The 25,440-nt window shown below is 38.0% G+C and overlaps 1 protein-coding gene across 2 annotated transcripts in view; it reads left to right on the top strand.

Annotated features, from left to right (window-relative positions):
- LOC139744894 (protein FAM219A-like) overlaps positions 1 to 25,210 on the top strand; it is a 125,926-nt gene extending 100,716 nt beyond the window's left edge. For both annotated transcript variants that reach the window (XM_071655306.1, XM_071655305.1), the window contains 2 exons: positions 23,974 to 24,019; positions 24,904 to 25,210. In XM_071655306.1, the coding sequence (XP_071511407.1) occupies positions 23,974 to 24,019; positions 24,904 to 25,053 (196 nt within the window). In that variant the 3' untranslated portion in view covers positions 25,054 to 25,210. The remainder of the gene's footprint in view (positions 1 to 23,973; positions 24,020 to 24,903) is intronic.
- The last annotated feature ends 230 nt before the right edge of the window (positions 25,211 to 25,440 follow it).

The raw sequence follows: 25,440 nt of genomic DNA, 5'->3' as shown, positions 1-25,440 counted from the left end.
TAGTGCCCATCTAAAATGGCAAAATGATGTATGAAGGCAAGTAGCATGATTATTGAGAAATATCACCTGGCATGATATTGCTTGACTGCACATGAACCAAATTTTTGCATATTGCACTTCAGATCAAGTGCAAAGAACTCGCTCTGCATAAAGTCTGCAGAGGAGGCAGCTAATTATGCTGTAAATTAAACCATAAGATCTCTAATAGGAAAATGACATTGTTGGGTAAATGAAATTTAATTGGAGGAGGGATGCTTTTTTTAAACCAACATCAAATTTTGTCTAAAACTGGACTTCTTTTTATCAAATCATGTTATCACACTACTCACTATTTAGGAAAGATATGATATGGATACCATCATTCCTGTGAGTCTCCATTGGATATTGTATTGAATCAACCACAACCAGCTGGTATGTATTATAGAATATTACATAGATTGAATAATCAAAATAAAACCCTTTGTAACAGGTTAAAGGGATGGTACAGTTTTGGTTGAGATGGGTGGGTCCCACATTTTATTAGGACCACTTGTTTTTGGATATCTCAGCACTTTCAAAACCAATTTTCATCAAATAAACTTTGAATTCCTCTTTGTAGAATTCTGTGCTCTTTCATAGTGTATAAGTGGTTCATTTGATGGGGAAAAATGGTTTTGAAGTGGCTAAGATATCCAAATATAAAGTGGTCCTAATAAAAGGTAGGTCCCACCCACCTCAACCAGAACTATACCATCCCTTTAAGGAGACTGGCAAAGCACTTCACTTCGGCAGTGACAGTTTGCCGTTAAAACTAGGAATACACTGCCTGAATTGAAGACTGGTGACTAACAGTATTTAACTGACTTCTGCAAGTCGTCCAATGCATTCAACATATTCCTGGAAGCACGGAAATAAATGGCAAAATACACATAAATTTGCAGCATCAAATACATATATAAAAATACTCCATGGGTGCGCAGAGGTGTGGGTGACAATCACATGATTGCGTGACAAAAGTCACGTGAATCAACAGAGGAAGATGTGCGGCAGAGGTTGGAGGAGGCGGGCGGGCGGGAAATCTCCATGAGGTTGCAAAACAATGGGGCGGGAAGGATTTCCTATCGCTATTGGCATTTTAAAAAAAAAAGGTCTAATGTGATGCGGCATCCTGGACTTGGAATACCAAGATAACCCTGGAAAAAGAGATGGAGAGAGAGATAGAGAAGGCGAGACAGAGAGACGGAGGTGAATAGGAAGTAACAAAATCTCATCAGCTCCATCTGGAAGACAGTCACTAATTGTGAATTCGACGAAGTGGCCCGGGAATGTTTAGCCCAGTTCTCGTGGGATGGGTTTCGCTGATTCTCACCCTTATCTTCATAGTGTCACAGGAAGAGGGAGTGAACTTTGACACCATCTTGATAATACAGGACCCTCTAATTAAAGGCATAATTACCATTTGCAGAAGAAACAAAACCCAGCATTAGTGCTTTAAAATAAATCTAAAATGTGAGTTGGGGATAGAAACAACCACCTTAAAAATTTTAATCCGTATAATCGATGTTAAGTATTGTTAAATACACAAAATGTGAACAATAGTTATAATAATAATGTTTCCAGACTAAACTGTCTACAGTTATGGTTTAATGAGAAAAATACTGATATCTCCTTTTAGACTTTCTTGCAAAAAAAAAAGTATACTGTAAAATGAGGAATGTTCGCATGCATTTTAATTTCGCGAATTTCGCGAGTGCCAAGATTCGCGAAATTAAAATACACGCGAAAACTCCTGTCTACACTATATGCATTGAATGCCAGTGGCATTTCGCGAAAATTTCATGCTGCAAAAAAAGCCGTCGGCTCCAATTCGCGAAAAATTCTTGCCGCGAATATATCATGTTTTGCAGTATATAGGATGTTTTGTGATACAACAGACCTACACATATGCATCAAATGTGATATCTTGAACATTTTTTAAATCACTGCTCCCAAAGGTAAACAGGACCTTTAACCGTTGACATCATCACTGGATGAAAACTTCCGGAGCTGAATGTTTTCAAATCCTGTGTGTTACAATTCAGTTTCTGCTTTGTCAAATTATAACAAAGATGCATAATAAATGAGTATAATCACAACTAATTCATCCTGGTCAGCCAGTATAGTCCTGTTGCATACATCAGAATGTTGCATTTGAAATTGCACACACAAAAAGAGAGGTCAACTTTTTATTGTACATTATGAATGCTAGATTCTTGTTACGTGAAAGCTGTATCAAATTCCATTGTTACTTTTTTTCAAAACAAAATGATCATTTATACACAAATGGCCTTGTGACAGCTCAGTCAGAATTGTTTGTTTTTTTTTTTCGTCATGTTCTTTTGAGTAAACAAAAAATGAAGTTGTTCCCTAAATGTTATAACACATGTAGTAAAGGGGCAATTGCATCCCCTACCCCCTCCCCCCCCCCCCCCACATGGTGATCTTATTTCTAATAGAGCTTACAGAATGATAATTTTAACAATGAGAGTCACTTTTAATGGAATTGGAGTATCTACTAGAATAGCCATAGTAGGGGGCGCACATCTTCTTCACAGAGATATGTTTCCAAGAAAGTAAGTGGGAAGTATATATTTTATTTATCCTGCAATTTAGATATATAATTCATAGCCAATCGAGGATGGCTCTACACATTGCTGATTTTCAGGTCGAATCTACATGTACCTCTTTGAATATGTGTTGGCTATAGCAATACAGGCAGATGGTTTCATAGTCATGCCTTTTCACTGTGTGATGGTGTTAAAAGCAGTGTGATTATTTGTAACAGTACAATTGTTTACTTGAAATGTGATGCTGAATATTAAATGGTACAGTAGACTAAGGATTCAATTAACCTGATCCCTCTCAAGATTCTCAAATTTCCTTAGCCTTATACAGGATACACAAGGTTCTAATAGTGAATGAGTTAAATGCTGTTTTCACAGACTGCTCTGGTAAATACAGTCATAGCTCTAGATTTTCAGCCACATACACTTCTTGCTCTATACTTGAGAAAATGTATGTATTATGTATGTATGAGGAAAGAAAATATATGTATATAGGGCCAATCTTTTAAAAAAAATGAAATGAGGTTATATGCCGTAAATGCTAAATTGTCTGCCAAATGAGCTAAAATAACAAACATTCTTAAGGCTCTTGGTGTATGGTCAAGTATTCTCTCTGACCTGAATCTACAGGGAGTGTTAGCCATAAGGTCTACTGATGTGTTGGTCATACCACCAGGTTTACACAGATGACTGTCGGACGATGCCATGCATGCAGCGGCCTGTTTTGACTTGCTGCTGGCATTATGCTAAGTTGGGAACCCACAGAATTAATCACTGCTACAGCCTGCAGCATGCAAATGACACCTTAACCCTTGAAATGCTCATCATGCACTTTGCTAGAACTTACCAGGCTCTTTTATTGACTCCTCCAATAACCCTTGCCCCATCCCCCATCCCCTCCACACCCCCCCCCCCCCCCCCTCCGTATGATGCTATAATTCTGACCTTGACCAATCCTTCTCTTCTTGATGACAGCCATGCAATAGTCCCACACATTACAATCAAAGTGGTATGGTAAGGATCTCTTAGATTATGTGAACATAATTGTTAATTGACAGTACACTGTAGGTTGCATGACATCTGCATTAATTTGGGCTGAAAGCATGCCTCTGGACATGCTGATTCGTCATCAAAGCACAGTAATGGTTTCAAGGAGTAAGTACCGTCGGGAAACCCATGAAATAAACATTAGGTGACTGTGGTACATGTATGTCTTGAAACAATACAAACCTCAGCTCGTAAGTAATGTGGACATGTTTCAGTGGAAAGTGGGAGTACTACTTGATGTTTCATTGTTTTAGAAATGATGACGATAAAGATAGACAATAGTGATATAAATGATAAGAATGATAATGTTAATGATAGTAATAATGGTGATAATAATAATGATAATAATAATAATAATAATAATAATAATAATAATAATAATTATAATAATGATTATGATAATATTAATAAGTGTTATTATCATCATTAATGATGGTGATAATAATAATAATAATAAATGATAATAATAATGGTTATGATAATATTAATACGTTTTATTATTATCATTATTAGTATTAGTTTTATCATGATGATAATGTTTATCATGAATATTTTCATTGTTAGTATTTCAGCACTAACTAGCAAAAAATCTTTCAGTTAAAATTACAAAGATTGAATTATTGTGTCTGCTTTGAGATTATGTGATCGCTGAAGCACAAGTAAATTTTTCTGTTTCTTTGAGCTTATTTCCATATCTATGTGTAAGCCTCACAATTCTTTCATACAAGTGCCAAGAAAAATCAATGACATAGGATGTCACAGGGAAAAAAAACAGGTACCTTTTTAGTCCCCAAGATGTAGAGAAGTACATTGCCTTTTGTAGAAGTATTAGTAAAGTACTTATAGGTCTCTTTGGAGTACAGTCTTTTGCTGGGTTGCTGTGCAACATCTATTGCTTACTAGACAGGAGGAGACACCTGCCTTTGACACCATAGATTGGGAGGGAAAAGTGCAGTGTACCGTTACAGTAGTACCGACTGTGTGCTGTATATCTTAACCCACATCTCTGCTGATGCACAAATGAATAAAATTTCTCTCACACAGGGCTGAGAGACTTTGAACTTGGGGAAGATGTTTGATCAATGCGGAGGAGTGAAGAACCCCACACGTGTTAGTCCATATGCCTATTGCATGTAAGATAATGAATTTTGTCTATCACATGCAGTGTTTGGCGCCCTCGCCTGGCTGCACTTGTTGTTTCTTTCTTTCTTTCTCGAGCCTCTTCGTGGCATGCGCACCCTGGGGTGATCACGCCACCTGGCTCTTAATGTCCAAGAGAGGAGCCTGCCCTCAAGGGGTGACAGTGACTCTATTCCCCTTCCTCCTCCTCCGAGTATCCCAGGTCGTAGCGGCAAGGGAGCCCTCCGAGAGTGCATTGCTATGGCGATGCGTGCTGAAGAGCCCTCCATAATTGCTTATCTGCAGTAATAATCGCCTTGCGAAAATACGATCCCCCCACAAATAGGAGGTCACTGTGACACACAGTACAGACGTAGGTAATAGATGCCCGACTCCCATGTTAGCCTAAATTCCAGACATGTCAGTATAGTAATTTCAGTTTCTGTCGGCTTTGTAAGAAACAAAGGTTTGCCCATTCAGTTGGTTTACAACTATGCCAGAACCTCCTGTTGAAGATGTCTCTTTGGCCTATAGTTGAGTCAACAAACCTTTTACTTCATAGCCTGTGCACTAAAAGATACTCTCTTTTGGGAGAATTTTATTGTCTAGTAAACGCTGTCCAGGTCACATCCTGTAAAACGAGGAACGTTCACGTGCATTTTAATCTGTTGAGGATGGACTAATTTTGCTACAACACGCATGCCCCATAGACTCCTGCCCGAGTACATGTATACTCGGGACTTGTCCTCAACAGGTTAATTTTGTGAGTCAAGATTCGCAAACTTAAAATGCACGCGAAAGTTCTTGTCTACACTATATGCATTGAATGTTATCGGCAACTCATGAAACTTTAATGCCGCGAAAAAGGCCGTCAGCTCCAATTCGCAAAAATTCCATAAAATATAGTGTTTTACAGTAGACTGTGACAATGTTACCTTCATTTGAATAGAATGATATTAAATCCAAAGACTGTGTTAGTCTTTTCTCGTTCTTTCCTGATGAAATTATCCAGGTATGCATAACACAAAACTGACGGCACTCTTGCAGTATCTCGACTGTGTTTTGAAGAAGAGAATTGTATCTCAAACTTCATGACATCAGTAGAATTTCTGTCTTCAACGCATAGAATTCAAGACTTTGATTAAAACTCTTTGATTTTACATGTAATCTATTATGTCATGGACAAAAATGATGTCTGCTCAGCCAAACTTGTGTGTCTTGACATTCAGCGCCCTGCCATTGTGAGGCCGAGTAATTTTACTTACCCGAACATTGTATCAACATGTGGTAGGAGGAACAATCTAGTCTTTTACTGATCTTTATCTGAATGTTTGTTATCTAGACAAAATGTTATCTGACTTAGATGTGAAGATGGTGACATTGATGGCATTTGTATTGCACATGTGTGGCTAGAATTTTATTTGCTTTGCACATGTGTCACTAGATTAGTGCCAATCCGTAAGTTATTTGTTCCAAGTAAAGAGAACGACAAGGCCACGCTATGTTGACATACGCATCATTTTCATCTGGTAATTGGCTCTAGTCATTTATTAGTCATTCATTAGCAAATTACATGCTCTTTTTATAGGTTGTTTTTTTTTTTTTTGCCTCTGCAACAATGTGATGCTATGTGATGCTATGGTTTCATTCCTCCACACATGGACACTATCAATACCAGTTGCTGTTCTGCCTCCTGAAAATGAAACCTTTGACGTGGGATAAATTGGTTGGGTTGTTATACGAGGTTAATGTTCTTTTTACTGTCTCCCAGTCAAGGGTGCCACATTTCCAGATATGTTCGTAATCATGAGCATCAATAGTTTTATGGTTTGTACATTGTTCTTTATGAGATAGGTTTATGTACAATGACTTTCAGTCCCTGTTTTTGCTTTGTGTTGACTTTTACATGCTGCGTGATTCCAACCCCAAGAATCTCTCAAACGGGGATATTCTTCCACCTGGACCCCAAGCAAACCAGAGACTCAAACATGAATGCCCTATACATGCACACAATATGTGCACATCATCAGTGTCAAGCTTGCATCCCTTGTGGCCGGAGTTCAGGGCCCACTGTCGCAGCTCTAGTGGAAGCTCTAAGATTGCAGTGCTCGCTGGCGCAATCTTAGCCTCATTTTTGAAGATGTATGACAAAAGTAAGATTTGACGGGAGAAAGCTATATTTTTAATGAAAAAGGTAAAAGAAATAGAAAATCTTAAGCGCTAAACACACAGCTAGAGCTGGGGGAATTTAAACTCAAGCAGGAGAGCAGAAGATTTTGAGAAAATGGCAACTAAACCGGAGATCCCCCACCAAAGGTGGACGAGTTAGTGTCTTTGCATTCTGCATTGAAGGGAGCGTGTTATGAGACTGCCATTTTATGACCCCCTGAGTGGTCTGTTAACAGTTGACATGTTTATGTGTCACTACATGCCAGATAGCAATTCAAGCTAAGAGACATAGGATCCAAGTGTACCGGTACCTATTGGCGTAACCAGGTAACCAATCTGTATATGTACTTGAAACGAGCAGGTGGTGTGTACCCAAAATGGTGTTAAGATCCATGTATGGACCTTGATAAAAAGAAGTTATTGATTGAAAAAAAGCACCAAAAACCACAATGTTATCATTCACCATTAAGAAGGTTGAGCACGGTATTGTTGATCCTTTTGCCATATGCAAGGTAAGGTATCGTGAAAAGAGATTGGCTCTATGAGCCATTGTGCAGGTATTGTGCGGCTGTTCTTTGACGATGCCCGCGCTTCTACGCCCCAAACTATTACCACGTCTGATTGCTAATTAGTTACGTCGCTAGTCGCTGCCATCAAGTCATTATCATGTGACTTTCATCTCATGCCGTTGATTAATCATTTCTGATGCAGCAAAGTCACAGGGATGCTGAGCATAAGAGTGAATCGAGGAAAAGGGAGAGGGGGGAGGGGGATTGGAAAGATCCAAGCAAAACATTCTTTGGATCTTATTGATTAAGGCAGAAAATGTGCACAATGAGCTTTAAGGTTACTGGGGATATGCATTGAGGATTCACTGTGTACCTGTGTGTGTTTTCATTGGCAATTGTGAATACTGTATCGTTGCAATAGTGTTTCTTCTTGATGTCAGTGCATTGTCAGAAGGAAAACGAAATATTAGGTTTTTGAGCAGAATTGCATTCACATATAAAACTACTGTACACAGTGTATGTTCAGCCCCGTGTGTAATAATTTCTGCATCACTGTGCTGGTTAAATAGGGGTTTTCATTACCCAAGGAAAAACTGGCTGATTAGCTGAATTAGATCGTCCTTTATTTGGTATCAGAAGTATTGCCTTTTTTTATGACCCTTATTTATCTTTTGTGACCCATAATATGCAGTGTCATTTTCACCGTCTGTGAGCACTAAGGAAAAGATACATTGAAAAGCTTCCCTTTAAGGCACACATTGAATCCAGATCTACTCTCTCCGTGCAAGGCCATGACATTTCCAGAGAGTGGTCTGATTCATTTCAAATTGTTACATATGTAGAAAGAGAGAGGGGGTGTCCGTGGGTGATATACATGTGAATGAGCGAGGGACCAGTAATGACACAACCTTATTCTCCTCGAGATCTATTTTGGGTGTCGTCTTCACCCATTGCAGGTGACATGCATTCAAATCACCACACAAATGGAATTGAATCAAAGAGCTTATCGATGTACATGTATAGATATCTATGATATTCTTGGATTATCTTTCCCGGCATTATAATAGTTGTGTGATGATTCACTTTTGATGTGTCCTACTTTTGTCGAAATTGTAACATCATTTCATCGAGATACACCTGTACTTCAAAATCACATGAAAATTGTGTTTTCTGTTTCACCCACGTAGTGCTCCGAATGCCTGGCTGGTTGATGGAAGCCAAGGCATTACATTATTTATGGTCTTTGTGTAACTAGTGCTGAGCGTATTTCAGCAATATGGTTTGCTGCAGTCATTTGCGCACTATGTCGTAGGTACACGTAGGACCGAAAGGGCACCAGTGCTCGAGCTCATTCTGACGAAGGTCATGAATAAACTGCAATAATCACAATCCTTTTTAATAGTCTCATTCCAGGCTGATGCTCGTCTGTGTCATGGCAGACATGGATGTGTGTGGAATGTTTGTGCATCGAGTGAAATGTATTAGGGATACTAGTACAATGAAATCCACACTCCTCATCACTTGGACAGGATTAGACAGTCTGCGATAAAGGTCACTTTAGATTGTCTGGTCATTGATGTCCCCGAAACATCATGCCTCAATCATCAAATGCCAAAAAAGGCCTGGGCTTTAGAGTCTAGCCAGGAGCTATTAAAGCAAGAAGTTAGTTGCAGCCTGTAGTGTCACTTTTGGCTGTGCTACACCCCAAAGAACAGAAACTCAACACCATGCTCAAGGTGACTCAGAAACCTTTGAGTCCTTTAAGTGATCACTGCCACAGAAAACCCCGTAGCATTGTACACACTGTCCAAGGTCCTTGGCATAGACAGGGTTAAAAAGTAGAGGAGAATTGAGGATGAAACACTGAGAGTATGTAAATTATAGAATTTCACAGTTTTTCAGGTTTCTTGCAAAGCAGTGATGTTGCTCACAGTCACATTACTTACTTGGTGTGCCTCCATTGGTATGCAGGCCAGCAACACACATCCTCCACTTCTGGCGGTCCTGCATGGTCACAGTCACTGTAATTAGTATGTGCAAGTTATACGAAGCATCAATGCATATACATATCATCACTGAATCAACCATATTAACTCTGTACAAAAATGCATAACTTACAAAAAAAGGTTATTACTTTCCTTTTCACTTCTTAATTTTCATGAAACTTAAAATGATCATTTGTTAGATGGTGGGTTTTTTTTGTGAAGTCATCTCCAATAAATGTTTCTGCAAGTGATACTACATTCGCAAACTTGGATTGGATCCTTTGCCAAAGATATGGCATTCCATCTCACAGATACAGGGGCTTTTTTTCAAGATACGCAGTAAAAGCATAACAATGCAAAAATGCTAAGAGAGTTAGCGCATTCTTTATGCTCACTTGTGTGATGAATCAGTGCATTTATGATTGCGCAGTAATATGGAGAAAATAAAAAAAGGGATATGTGTTGATCAAGATAGGATGGAGAATGATATTTTAGCTATGACATTAGCAGAATCATATTCTGTTTGAAATATTCACTAACATCTGTCAAGATTCAGGAATAAGACATGCTGTTTTTCATAAACACATACACACACACACACACACACACACACACAAAAGTGTGTCACTCTTGGGTAAGTGCATGAGTCGATCAAAATTGATGTTACAATGCCATGTCGGGAATGCATTAACCATAATTGCATATATGATGCATAGATCCTAGTGGCTGCTATGATGATGGTTTTGTTTTCGATGCAATAAGTCTGAAGATACCATTTGTCCGGGGATGAAATATTGTGAGAAAAATCATGATTATTCATCATGGGGGGGGGGGGGGGGGGGGGGAGGCATTACTTGTTCCCAGGACTTGCCATACATGTATTCCTCATGAGGGCATTTTAGCAAAATCTAGCATGCATAGATTTCTCAGTTACCTGGCCAATGTGGGTGGAGAACAGTAGGTGTCTGCTAGCCAGGCTGTGCCATGTATGGCGACTGCATGATTTATGAGAGGATCACCACAGGAAAAATAAAAGGGGGGAAAATGAAATGCATTGTCGCGAGCCCTGGCAGGGGAAATCGGTGAGGATTTGCATGATCCAATCTCTTCATCATGTCCACAAAATGTCAGGAAATCAATCATGACCACCTCCTCTCTCCCCAAGAGAGAGATGAAGAGAGAATTTTCAACTTTCAGGCTTTTTACCCACTTCCTGACATGCTTTTTTTTCTTGTCTCTTCTTCTATTCCAGACAGCCTTATTAAAGTTTTGAATATGTTTAATACAAATTGGTTTTGAAAAGTTGAAAAGCAAATTACCCTACTCTACTGAACAATATGGACTTTAAACAAAGTTCAAACAAATGAATAAAATTTGCAGCAGATTATATGTATATATGAATACTTCTGTGCAAAATTATAATTTATGTATATACTTTGATTGTATGTATTATATGGAACACACACACAAAAGAAAAATACCAACAAATGAAATATCAAATGGGAATATGTATTATCACAAAAAGTAATAGAAGTTTTTTAATTGTCTTGTAATGCCAATTCCAATTCCGTATTCAGCGCATACGTCGGTGGACTATACATTTCAACCTGAAACTGTCCTTCTCAACCTTCTCACGTGTGCAAATAGGTACCTGGCAATGATGGGGTGGTGGGATAAAAATGTATGGGATAAACAAACTGGATACCCTCTCATCACAATATTATCTGGGGCTTATGATTGAACAGTGGCAACACTGAAGGGGCTTTTCTTGGTCAATGAAGCCATTTCAATATTTGTGGTTGTTGTTATACATTTTTTTTTCATTGTCATCATGACATTATTTTGCAGTGCACTGATTGTGATGCTTGGTGGTAATTTAAGTTTGAAATACCGGTAATGCAATTACTTTCATTCAATCCAGAATTCTTTCCCATAGTGCCACTTCATGGTAAATTACTGACTGGCGGTTTAGTTGTTGTTTTTTAAGGCAAGACAGTACATTCGTGAGGTGAGATGATTTTCGGGGTGTGGAAAAGAATCACTCAACTATCTACCTTGCTCAGCAGTGCCCGGGAGGGTCCAACCTCTTGTATGCCTAGATGTTTCCACGCTCAATCATGCGAACAAGTTGGGAGCATGCCCGCAGCCGCCGTCGCCGCGCGGCTCTGAAACAGTTGTAGACTCAGTGAAGTCAGCCGCATGATTAGCTCGGTGAAAGCACCCAATGGGCTTCGGCCGAAACATTACACGCTCTGGATGGCCTATTTGGCTTAGTGCTGCACGTACTTAGTCAAATTGAAAAATTGAGAGGTAGTATGTGGGGAGTGGATGTATATGGGTCTTTCCTTGGCACTCTGTGGAGCTTGGATAAATTTTAGGAGCAAGAAGGTAAAAAAAGAAAATGGCAAAACAGGAGACTTGCTCTTGGAGTAATGTGAAAATGTAGAGAAAATGGCATGTAAATAGAGTATTAAAGGAATTGGGCGAAGCTTGAAGGAAAGCGACTTCCAGAGAGACATGATTCCATTTTACAGATTTCAGAGCTATGAAAGGAGAATGTGATACAGTGGAGATTAGTTGATTTTAAGAGGAAAAAATGAATGGAGACTTTATAATCCAAAAATGAATATATATTCATCGACTTTCGATATTTGAGATTGAAGCTGCTGGAAAACAAAGAAAATAATTAGAAAATATACATGTTAATTTAGGTAATATCTTCAGGAATATATCTTGTTATGTAAGAAGTGTAGTATCGTTGAAAAGATTAATTTCTTCTGGGTTTTTTTTTTCTAGTTGATGATGACCTGAGCTGAGAAACTTTGAAAATGTACATTTCTCTGTTTAGGCATTCAAATTCTTCAAATATTTACAGGCAAAATCTCATGGCACGCTTTGCAGTGCCTTCTGGTGTAAATTTTACATATCTACTAGATTACACACATAGAATTTTAAAAAAATGTGCCGTGTTCCCACTTTCAGGAAATGTTTTCTGTGCATATATTGTTCTGTTTTGCAGTTTTTAATGAAGCAGATATGCTCATGTACTCATTTCAGTTTCGGATGCTAAACTTCTTATCCAAGTTTTAGTGGTGACGCCAACGATAATTGCATGGTTGGGGCCAGGGAAAGGTATGCAGGTTGCAGTCCAAAGTCCGGCTTATGAGTTGTAATTTTGCGCATGGCCAAGCACCATAATGAAATGAGCAACTTGCTGAGAGCTGGGATAGGTCAGGGGGAAATGGACAGAGTAGGTTTGCATTTTTGATGACCATTACCGGTTGAACCACAAAAAATAAACACATCAAGGGCAAAAATGCATCTTGTAAGTATTCTGCTGGAAGCCTCAACCAACACTGATAGCCCATGCACTCTGCTGAGCTGTACTTTATGTTGTAAAGTTTGATTGCAGATGGTAATAGCTTTCTCATAATATCTATCTATCTATCTATCTATCTATCTATCTATCTATCTATCTATCTATCTATCTATCTATCTATCTATCTATCTATCTATCTATCTATCTATCTATCTATCTTATCTATCTATCTATCTATCTATCTATCTATCTATCTGTCTATCTGTCTGTCTATCTATCTATTTATCTATCTATCTATCTATCTATCTATCTATCTATCTATCTATCTATCTATCTTATCTATTTATCTATCTATCTATCTATCTTTCTTTCTTTCTGTCAATCTATCTATATATACCCACAATGTATGTATGTATGTACATGTATGTATGTATGTTTCTATTTATATATCTTCCTATCTGTCTATCTGTCTTTACTTCTTTTTTGGCGGAGTGTATGCTTCTATTCCTACTCAGTTCAGTATAAATTACACCCATTGCAAATAAAGTAAAATTTGATAATGTTTCTAATGTGTCTTCTTGTATCGGCAGCCTTTCAAAATGTCTGTCCCAATAGGATGTGACCTACGTAATGCATAAATAGGAAAAGAGCAGTCTTACCTTCTTGTCCAGTATGTATACTTTCTCTTGACTATTAAGTGATATCACACTTTGCATATTGGGTGTTGAGTGAGGCTTACTGTACAAAAGGGAAAAAAATGAAAGATTAAAGATGTTATTTGCTTCACAGACCATCACACAAGGGGCAAGAGTCTTATCACTTATTCAGTGCTTGGAGTTCAGGTGAACCGGTAGAGTACACTTCAGCCTATCTGATCCGTCAAGGGAGCGCGATAATAGAGCCGGGGCTCCGTCATCACCGGGGTCAAAACTATGTCGTTGCCGGGGATTTAAAGTCAGGTCTTTGATGTGCCGCTGGGCTGATGATAAGCGATGCATGATGTTCAGATTTCAGCAGGACCCTTATCCTTCGATACTCATCTCTCTGATGTTGGTATATTGGGATGCCATCTTAGACAGTTGTTGGTGTAACTAACAATCATTAATTTAGATTCCTTTTTTCTTTTCTTTTTTTTGCAGCAAATTTGGTGAATGCATAGTAGACTCTTTACCTGAGAATTTTTGTTTTAATCATTGATTGAATGATTACTAGAGTTCAAACATGACAGTCCTGTTACCATCAATGTATTAACCATAGCTATTCCTAGGTATGTTTTTGTTTTTTGTCTTTTAGTTATTGGAATGAGACCCAGACCAAACATACTGCTGTAAAAGTGGAAATTTTTGCGGTGTTCAAATTCTCACGCATTTCGCACAACCAGAAACTGATGCAAAAATAAAAGCATGCGAACATTTTTGCTTGCCAAATGTTCCAGTATTTGATGTCTTGATTCCGTGGAATTAAAAACATGCGAAACTCTTCTTACCCAGCTGAGCACGAAAAATAGAATATCCACTTTTACAGTATTGCAGGCATCAGTGGATAATACTCAATATCTCATGTAGATTAAATTACTGTATAATCAATTCAAATCTGTGTGTTTCACTGGGCTTTAGTATTTGCATGGGAAATGGGATATACCATAAAGTATGTCATGTATTGATATACATATTTTTTTTTTCAGTCAGCAATGGAATATTAATGAATCTGTTGAAGTTGATGCAGACTGACCAGTGAAGTACCCTTCTATGTATGTCGTGAAGCAGAACATGCAGTGTGCATACTACATTATGACTCATACTCACATTACTGCATTGACTTGAATGAATTGGCTTCCTTGAGGAGAGTGTGTTTCAGGTGCCTGCAATTCAGAACTTTTTTTAAAGTAAAGACTGATACTGTGAAAACTGGAAAGAAACAGTAACATTTAGGTAATTATCAAGAGGATAGGATTTGATGCCTTCAAATTCTTACTTCCAGTCAGGTGTAGTATGTGATTGCCATCCTTTTAAATCTGTCACTGTTTCCTACACACATGAAATCTCTAGCAATTCTGGCAATCTATTTCTCTTTAGTTTTTAACATATTGGCTTCATCCAGAAAGAGAAGTTTTTTAAAAATCTTAAATGAAAAACATGATTTCCCTCGAATTCTATTTATACATTGCTTTCTATGTGCCATTTCCCAATTTTTAACCAAAAATAATGTTTTGTCTTAAAATATTTGCTCTCAGATTGTGTCTTCAGTGTGTATTGATGCTTTGGACATTTGTGTTTTGTTTTTTTCTTTATTTGATATCTGCAAAGAATGTCAGTCCTGCTTTGATCTTCTTTTGATTTATAAATGATAGTTTGGTGTATATATGAAATTATAAGTGATGACATAATACTTAATTAATTGTATTTTGTCATGATGTCTTACCAGTATCCTTTGTGGAAAAAAAAAAAAAAGCTGTATTAGTCCTTCAATTTATTCCCCCCACTAAAAACAACAACAGCAACACACAAGGCCTACATCTGTATATTATGGGAGGCATCTCCATAACTCCCTAAAAGGGAAACATTGTGACACATGACAAATAGTGGTGATTAGTATGAGACGTTTGGCATTTGCTCTTTGTGTGGAGAAGTTTCAGAAGTGGCTTTGTATCAGGTAATGTTCTTTAAATCACACTTACACGTGCTGGCAAGATTCCATTAAGGGATTTGTGCACACTCGGTGCCATATTTTTGTGTAAGTCTGTTCAATAAAGATTTTCTGTATGCATGGTTTGGGGGCTTAACAGCTCCAAAGCCACTTCCCTTGCATGCAAACACTGGCTATCTGCACATAACTCTCTTGTGCTGTCTGTTGATCTATCTGTCCATCTTTTTTGTCTACATTGTAGATATATATTTCATCTATCCCCATACAACCCTCTCATGCTAATAGATTGTATCTTACTATATCTTCCTTTATTACCTCCGCCAAGGAAGGCGGTAAAGTTTTCATTGGCGTTGGTTTGGTTGTTTGTCTGTTTGCAAAATAACTCAAAAACTTGTGAATGGATTTGAGTGAAACTTGCAGGTAAAGATGATAATGACACAAGGAACAGATGATTTATTTACAGCACTGATGTAGAAATTTTTATGGATTTTTAAAGGTTTTTTTTTTAAATCTTTTGGCTGATAGGGTCAATGAACGTGGGAGTTCAAGCGACACATGTTTCAGGTTCACATACACGCTCTAAAGCATCTGCTCTGCTCGGCCAAGGCGCCACTCGGCTGGAGGCTACTGACCTATTGAAACAAAAGGCGTCAACATTGGGAAAGTGGGCGATTTTCAGCATGCGTGTGTGGGTGGAAATGAGCTGCTTGGCCGGGGTCTGCACTCTATGAGTGTTTTTCTGGTTTTGTTCTTTCTTTTCCACCTCTCTTCAGGTCTTTATTTCTTTTTTTAATTCCTTTCCTTAGAAGCTAATTCCTTGGAGTCCTCTTTCCCATTCATCACTGGAATTCCTTGCACTCAGTTCAACGTAATGCTACATTTGAAGAGTTTTATCGCAAAACAAGCCAACTCCATTCTTGTTAAGTTGAGATATTTGTGAGTAAAGCTGCTAAAAACAAAGAAAATACAAAATGTTTGTAATCATAACTTCTACAATATTCTTTCCTTTTTATTTCACAAGTGAGGTATTACTGGAAAGGTTTTATTTTTGTTTTATCTGAGGATGGACTTACTTTGAAATGTTTAAAAATGGCGATTAGCTCATTTTGCAATAAAACTCCATTTACACCATGTTTTCAGTGGCTACAGGATCATGTTTGAGGACGCTGTGGTCAAAACAGGATTGACATCAGACAATGCGGGGCAAAGGGATGGGCAAACATAACAGGCTGTGATTGTGGATGCTGTGTCAGATTTTTAAACTGTCAAAAAAATTTGCCAGTGCAGTCATGACACTGATGAGAAACTTAGTAGGCCATAGTAAAACGAGGTGAACGCAACAAAACGTGACAACAGGTAGTAGGCCATGACGTACCGTGAGGCATTCCATAGTGGGACACGACAGGAAATATGTGTAGTCTAACCTGACCAGACGCCATGGAGCTCCATGTTTACTGAGGCAAAGGATTCTCTTGTAACAAAACCTGAATACAGAGGGGAAAAAAAAAGGAGAATTTCCCACCTGCCCAGGGTGTATTGTTTTGCACAATATGAATAATCCATGTGCACTATACAGATTCATTTCTTATAAAACTGCAAATTTGACATCATTCATTCTTGCCTAAATTTTGAAAGCAGGGTACGGGTTTGAAAGCTCCATGGATGATTTGAGACTTTTTTTTTTATTGGCAGAGTTCTTCGGTAACAATAGCTTTATAAATTTTGTAACTTGGTGCTCCAGGATATCGTGGTAAATATGATTTGGACAAATATGAATATTTTAGAGTTATAGACAGAAGCAGGGATCTATGTGGCAACAAGTGGGTGTGTGATGCGGGAATTCAATTTGCCTCAAAATAGTAGCAGCACTGACAGCAATATGAGCGTGTTGGAATGACGCAGAAGCCAGAATTTGACTGTGTAGACCCTTGCTTCTGTCTTGACGTCCTGAGAGTAATCAGGCTCTCTTCGATGGGCATTCAACTCTGCAACCATGCAATCAGTTTGGTTCTTACCACCTTGTGGCTTTCTTCTCAAGAAACACTCTCCTCTGTTTGCTTCATAATATCCCAAGCATTAACCCATACAATGTGTGTGTATGTGTGTGTGTTTGTGTGTGTGTGTTTGTGTGTTTGTGTGTGTGTGTGTGTGTGTTCATGTGTGTTTGTGTGTGTGTGTGTGTGTGTTCATGTGTGTTTGTGTGTGTGTGTGTTTGATGTGTTTGTGTATCAGCTGAGAACCAGAAGGGCGCTATCGCATTCTTAGATTTGAGTGCAAATAAAAATAAAACAATCAACTTTCATGAACTGAAAAGATTATTTACTCAAAAGTGGGTATATTTATAAGCATTGTTTTAAATATAGGATAAAATAACACCCTTGTGGTTTTGATTTTTAACAATTTACTGAAAATGAAAGCAATTTGAAATTGACGCTAAATTGTAGAGGAGATTGAGCTCTACAACATGAATAAAAAACTCAATATGCCCCCAAAATTGCAATAACGCCCTTCTGTTTCTATATTTATAAATCATATATGAATGATACGTCATTCATTTTCACTTGATTTGCAAAGCACTTTAATGAGAAGAGGGTTTGCATTTCAAAATTCCAGTACTCCATACTTTTGGTGCCACTCTTTTGTTGGTCGTGCGGCACAGAAAAGCTGATGTAGTTTATTTTAATCTCATTTATTATTGACCCTGTTCACACTGAGACTGAGGTGTAGATTACAGAGAAACTGAAATACTGTAAAAGCGGATACTTTTGCCTGAGTAATTTTTTCATGCTTGGCCAGGTAAGATGAATTCCACGCCTTTTTCATTTCCGTGGAACGAAAAATACTGGATAATATTACTTATAAAGAGCACAAACTTCCTACATATTTATTTTTTTACTTTTTTCCATGTTGCGCAAAATGTGCAGATTTTTCCGCACCACAAAAATTTCCTCTCCGACAGTAACATTGATAGGGAATGAGTGAAATAGATGTTTGATATTTCATAAATGTCTAGATTTATGACATGCCTATTTTTAGTCAATGGATTATCATAAAAGCAGTGTTTCACTCATCAGAAAGGGTTTTGTGTAGGTGCATTCAGATCAAGTGAGATTAAGCATATAGCATTAATATTAACAACAACATTAACAATTTAACAATATGAACAATATTGTTGCCAACTGACTGCTAGTAAACAGAAAATTTAAATGTTAGTATAGGCTGTTACTTAAAATGATAAATGCAGCTGATGTTTGGAGTACAGTAGCTTGCTGATAACTGTATTCATATCTTCTGAAGATGTATTCAGCGGAACTGAGACATGAATGAGACCAGTTTTAAAATATCTTCTAAGTTGATCTTAGGGTGACTGTTCCTTGCCAATAACATAATAGAAAATAAACAAAAATGCAAGTATTACACATTTTGAATGAAGACCATATTTCTAACCAAAATGTTGGGACAATGTTTGTGTGTTGTTGGCATTGTGTTTGTTGTTATATTGCTTGCTTGCTTGCTTTGTTTGATTGTTTGGATATGGAGTACAAGGTGAACTGCTCATATTAGCAGTCATTACTTCAACCAGTTTTACTGAAGAAAAAATGTGCATTGAGGGTCAAATGCAGAAAATTGCAAGGCTACTGCCTTCTCTGTTTGATGTTATCATTACCTTCTGTCCATTCAATTATGTTTGAAGATAATAGTTTATCATGGTGTTTCTTTGCATAGTTGAAAGTCAGCCAACAAGAGAACTTTTCATTGCTATGTTTCTGGGAGGTTTTGCTTGAAAGGGGAATGAAGCACCACCCCACCCTCCTTCTTTTTTTCTTTTTGTACTCATGGTTCCTTCGCAACACATAAAGCAACTCCAGAGCACAGATTTCTGTATCATGCTGAGCAAGTCACAACATTGCATCAATAATCACACAGTCATGCGTCAAACAGTTGCGGGGAAAGAATGGGCAAGTGAACATAATCTAATTTAGATCAGCATCTCATGAATGCAGACGATGACTGGTGGTATCATTCACGGAGGCTGAAACGGGGCACAGGTGGGGGTGTAGGGACGGGGTGGGGGAGGGGGAAGGGCATGGGGTGGAGTTCTCCATTAGTGTCAAGTTGCTTTGATCTGGAAAAGATGGCATCATGTATCTGGACAGCATACATTTTGCTGTGAATGGGTCTATTTTGTGGCTTGTTAATCTTATTTCATTTTCTAGCTTCACCATTACTGTAAAGATCATCACCATTCCAATGTAGATTTTATTTGCATCAGAGATAATGATAGAAATTGAAAAAAGCTTTTGAGATATCATTGCACTGTATGTTACTTTGTAAAATCAATGAAACTGTTCTGATTTGTATTTGTTGTTTCACTGATTAAAAAAATGGAATACTTTACTCTTTTATTTGGCATCTGCTATAATGTTTTTAATGTTGATCTTTTTATACTTGGGTTGGGGCAATTTACATAAAAGTTACAGCAATCATATACTCATAACAAATTCATATTTGCAAAGTGAATAATAAGCAACAGCAGATGACGGTAATGGTAGAGCAGGAACAAAAACAAGAATAAATGAAAAAAATGCCTTAATTATCGTGTTTAATGTCTTTAATAAAGCTTTTATTTTCATTTTTTTTGTATGATCTAGATGGGGACAATTTATATCAAAATGATATAAAAGATACCGATTTGATGTCACAAAAGAAATGAGTTGACAATTGTGTAGTCTTTCCTACCATGTATTTTGCACCTTTTTCAGTAGTGTTGGAAACCCCAGGTATCATGCCTTCATTATGTCAGGAGATCTTTCACGGACAGAGAAGCGCTCATAAAAACCAGGGGAAGAAATCTGAAAAACAAACCAGCCCAAAATATACATTGAACCGCAAGTGGTGTAATCCAATCCCAAACTTTACGGAATAAACAGTGGCATTTCATTTGCTCCCCACGTCTCCAGTGAGAAAGTGGCTGTTCTCATTTCAGTGTGAGGTGAATGTTGGTATGTAACCCCCGTATGTTTGTTTGTGTGTATGTGTGTGTGTGAATAGTGTGTGTGTGTGTGCATGTAAGGTGTTTGTTTCACAGTCATTTATAGTCCGGAAAACATCAAGGTGGTATATAAATGAACAGGGTATAGTGGATTTTTGCATTCTTTATCCTCCCTCCCCCCCCCCCCCCCCCCCCCCATCCCTCCCCTCTCTCTCCTCTCTCTTACCGGCAGAGTGCAATGAAATAAAGCCGTAAGTACAGAAATGGTCATGTGCTGATACTTGTCTGACCATTGGCTCTCATCTCAATTCCAGTAGTTACAATGATAAGGAAAATGATGATGATAATGACGATGATGACGATGATGATGATGATGATGATGATGACGTTAATTTTTAGTTTAGTTTTGTTCTTGTTCTTGTTTTTGGCTATTTTTGGTGGATGGGTGTAGGCGGGCTACTCTATGTGGTTTGGTATTCAACGCAGCATGTAATCACACCTGACATTTCGAACAAGCCTCACGAAACATGTGGACCATGGAGAGATAGGTTGCTACCATTTGTTTGCCTAACGAGCACGGGAGCTCGGGAGATCGTATTGCACGTGGCCAATGTTAGTTTTGGACTCACAGACTCTTCCATCAAGTTACCTTGTCGTGTGTCAATAGAAATTCATTTAATCAAGTTAGTCATTGACTTAAGGACAGCAGAACAATCAAACGTGCCCAGGACCCTGTTGCATAAAAGATGTGTGGTTATGGTGACTTATGTTTATTCTAATCACCATGGTAACGTCAAGAAGCCCCGTAAGCGGAGTGGCTGCCGTCATTGTGCTCACTTTTGTTTGGCGATGTTATGGTTAAGAGGTTTGAGGTGAAGGGTTGCAGATGTGATATTTGACTGATGCTGTACTTTCTACATAATCAGGTATGGTTTGGTAGAGGTGGGGTTTTGTTTTGTTTTTGTTTTTTTTCCAGGTCAGCAGTTTGGACTTGTCGGAGAGCAAGTCCTCATCCAAAAACAGACATACATGTATCCCATGATGTAAGGACTACACAAAACAGCATGAGGGGCACTTTGCACAGCTTGACACACCTTTTTGACCCTTGGAAGGTCATTAAAGTGTCCCTCTAAAATACCTTTCTTTGGATAGGAAATATGAATAGGAAAGAGGAATTTCAGTCTACGAAGATGTTGGTTTACCTGCCTGTTTTTGACCAACTCTAAGCAGGTACCAGTGTATGTATGCAAACAAGTGCAAAAGGCAGTTGATAGGATTCCACTCAAGACTCACTTGTATAATCCCGACCCTGTGCGTACATGTTATTAGTCAGGCAATGTATATGATTGCCCTTTTTTTTTTCTTTTGTGAAAAGGGTCTAGTTATCAGGTGTTGGCAAGACTAGCAGACTAAATCACCTGATGTCAGCTTTGAATTGTATGCGCACAGATATCCGAGGGAATCCTCCAATATGAATAACGTATGATCCGCAGATGTCGATGGTCCGGGAGAGAAGATGCGGATACATGGCAGGGACTGATGCATGCCTGCACGTTGGGGAGCTGTCGATGAATACTGTGTGGATAAAATCTGTTGTGTTCTCTCTGCATGAATTATTTGATACCAATTCATATCACTGACAAGACTTGTTAGAAATGCCCTGTAATTTCCCTGGTGAAATTTGAGAATAGATTAGCTTTCTCTTTTTAGATATCTTTTCTTTTCTTTTTTATTTCGGCAGTTAAGTCCCTGGAGATTATAGAGAAGGTGTTCTCTTACTTTTTCTCAACTTGATATTGCCTTGTGTGATGTTTTCATGTATTTACTTCATTTTGATTTCATTTATTTTTTTTTCACTTTCAGCAAAGAATATAAGTGTATAAAACATATGCAAAAAAAAAGCAATATACAAAATGTTGTACATATTCTACATGTATCAAAATAGAATATTACGTAAGTACATTGTATTAATATGATATTATTACCATGAATGCTTTACTTGACCGTGTCAAAAATAATTTTAAGTCTCTGGACAGAAATAGAAATATTCAGTACCAAAAACCACTGTATTTGCTCATTTAGTAAATGCATCTGTATAAATCAGCTGCACTATGCAAGTGCTGGCCATTTTGTTTGTAAACTGAATGAATAGATAAGATTATCCGCATCATATATGAAATACTGAAAAGAAGCAATTGTTTCACGATGTTACTCCTATAAACATTTGATATCACAAGGACATTGAATTATCTTCATAATACATGGGGTAATGAATTGAAGTCATCTTGACAACAACAAAAACAACAAAATTCAAAAGCGTGCAAAGGAAAGAAAGGGCATTTCCCCAATCAACATGGATCTGTTCAGCAACTTTGTGTGCTGAGGGTTGGTAGCTTCACAAAGGCAACTTAAGTCAAGAAGTGAAAACATGTGAACACTTCAAGGTTGCCCTGTATATCAACCTGTGATTGCACCCTCTATTAGCTTATACTGTCTGTTAGTCATCTTTAGACTGTGTGTGTTTACCTACTATTAATGATTGATAATGTATTCATGTTGAAAGATTTACTTAAGTATTCAACGATGTGTTCTGTGCACACACACAAAAAAAAACCTCTTTAATCAAGAGACATTGAATCTTCATATGCGTTAAAACCTAAAGATGTTGGTCCTAATGAAGGTCATAACCTTTGACATTCTGTATGAAAGTTTGCAGATTCAACTGAAATATGAAAAAAAGAAGAAACAAAGCACCCATTTCTCACCCTCATCACCAATGGTATAATCATGATTTTGGATACACTCCTCCCTGAAAAGAAAGTAGAAGTTTATAGATCTCTAAACCACTGCCTGTGTTGCCTGAATTAGAGATGTTGGGGGCCCCCTCACTGGGTTATAACCACAGTTTGTTCAGCAGAACTAGACCGGTTCAGGGGAATCCATTAGTCCAGCCCACAGCATTGGGCCATGTTCCCCTCTGGGGATAGAGTCATATTATCGTTTACGTGCCCAATTCAATTTATCACACATACAACTGTATCCACTTGATAATTTGAGACTTTGTCAATATACCTTTCATGCCTCTTCCCCAAGCATGCCAAAGGCATCATATTTTTTTTCCTCCTATGTTATTTAGTCATCTCATTAATGTTGTGGCGATGTGAGATTCTTTTTTTTTTTCAGGTGGCTTGCTTGAGCTGTAATTTGCATCAAGTTGAAGATATCTCATAGCTCAGGCAAACGTCATGCTTTTTGCAGCTACTGTAAAAGTGGATATTTCGTGTGACTAATTTTTTGCACTTGGCTGCGTAAGATGAATTTCGCGTGTTTTTCATTTTGCAGAATCAGGACGTTGATTACTAGAACACATGGCATGCAAAATATTTGCATGCTTTTACTTTCGCGCTAGCTTCTGGTTGTGTGAAATGAGTGAAAATTTCCACACCGCGAAAATTTTCACTTTTAGAGTATTATTTTGAAAAGCACTTTTTAGGAGAGTCATTTCCATCTGCAAACTTTACTGTCATTTTGCAAAAGTACCAACAGCAAAATAAGTAATATTTGCTTCTTTTTTTTATCTTCCCTTTCTCTTCTGTCCATTCAGTGAGGATGAATTTGACATCGTGGCATTATCATCAACTCCCTCGCAGGTATGTTTACCCACAAAGGTCTGAAGATACATGTAAATATCTCCAGAAATATTCAGAAGATGATTATAGCCTGTAATTGTCTCCATCATATATATCAATTTTCACGCTACTAAGACTAAATGATTGCCATGTTAGGCTGAGTTGGTTGTCCTGTCTTAAAAGACAGTCTTTCAACTCCACAGCAGCCAAGTATTAGAAAATAAAAATGGCTTTGACATGACCTCTTTTGGCAGGTGGTCACTGTAGACAGGAGAGGAAGCCATGTCCCAAGACCACTGTAGTACGTAGATAGCTGCGATATCAAGCTTGACCATACCTCAAACATGTTCTGTTTTGGGTGGGTTTGTTTGGGGGATTTGGAGGGGGAGGCAAGAATAGTGTTTGTCATGTGATAACAAGCTGTTTTTTTTTTTCACTCTGTACGTTTGCAGTGAAAGATGATTGTGTTTACATAAAAGATTCCATCAACCAATTCATTGTGGGAGGGTGATATTTGAATTAAATTAAAGGTATTGTTTCTTTCACATGCTTACCTACTACCATTTTGTTTTTACTTTTTAAAACAGCACCATACTTTCTTTTTTAAAAGACTGCTTCTTCACACTGCATTTATTCACAGAGGTTTCTTTTCCTATGTTTTAACAATCAAAATTGTTGTTGCATTGGTTGTACCATGGTGTGCAAGACATCTATAAATTATACTTCTTGCATACATGTAGCATTAACCTTAGAACTCTCTGACAAGGTTGACCATGATAGTTACTGAGAACTAGAGTTCCTCGTTGGTGACATTTTGGTCAAATCATGTTTTAGTGATGATTTTGGAAGGAAAAGCTGATAGTGGTGAGGTGCTTAATTCAATTTGTTTCCCTTCCCATGTGCAGACAACACAGGATCTTCGGCAGCAGCTGCTGAAAGATGGCTTCCGATTGGACGAGGTGCCCGACGACGAAGAGCTGGACCTAATCCCGCCGCGGCCGATGACTGACCGCTGTGTATGCTGCCAGACACAAGCAAACTGCACGATACAATGACACGCAGGATGTCCATGTTGGACCCCTTCCCAGCCCCGCCCCAGTTCACACTACCACGCTATCCGTGGAAGATATGAAGATATATATTGACGAAGCTGTTATGTGCACTGCAAGGTGGTTCCCATGGGAACAGAAAATGGACACTGTCTGAGATAGTAAGCACTGATGAGTTAAAAAAAATAAAAGGATTATACTTATTTAAAATGAAAAGAATTTATATACATATCATATTGAATATGACTGTATAGTGAATGTGTACATAGATATATTATTTGCTCACTGCAGATTCGTGTTTTGCTCTTAATTGTGATGGTACACAAATGATGAAATGTGTTGTTTTCAGTGCTTTTTGAAGCCTGAAACTTTCAGGCTTCAAGAGAGGGTTGT

Source organism: Diadema antillarum, unplaced genomic scaffold, assembly GCF_040938485.1.
Source record: "Diadema antillarum isolate AM-2024a unplaced genomic scaffold, OU_Dant_1.0 seq00001217_RagTag, whole genome shotgun sequence".
NCBI classification, from domain to species: domain Eukaryota; kingdom Metazoa; phylum Echinodermata; class Echinoidea; order Diadematoida; family Diadematidae; genus Diadema; species Diadema antillarum.
The sequence above is the reverse complement of the archived record's forward strand: the minus strand, read 5'-3'. Positions and strand labels throughout refer to the sequence as shown.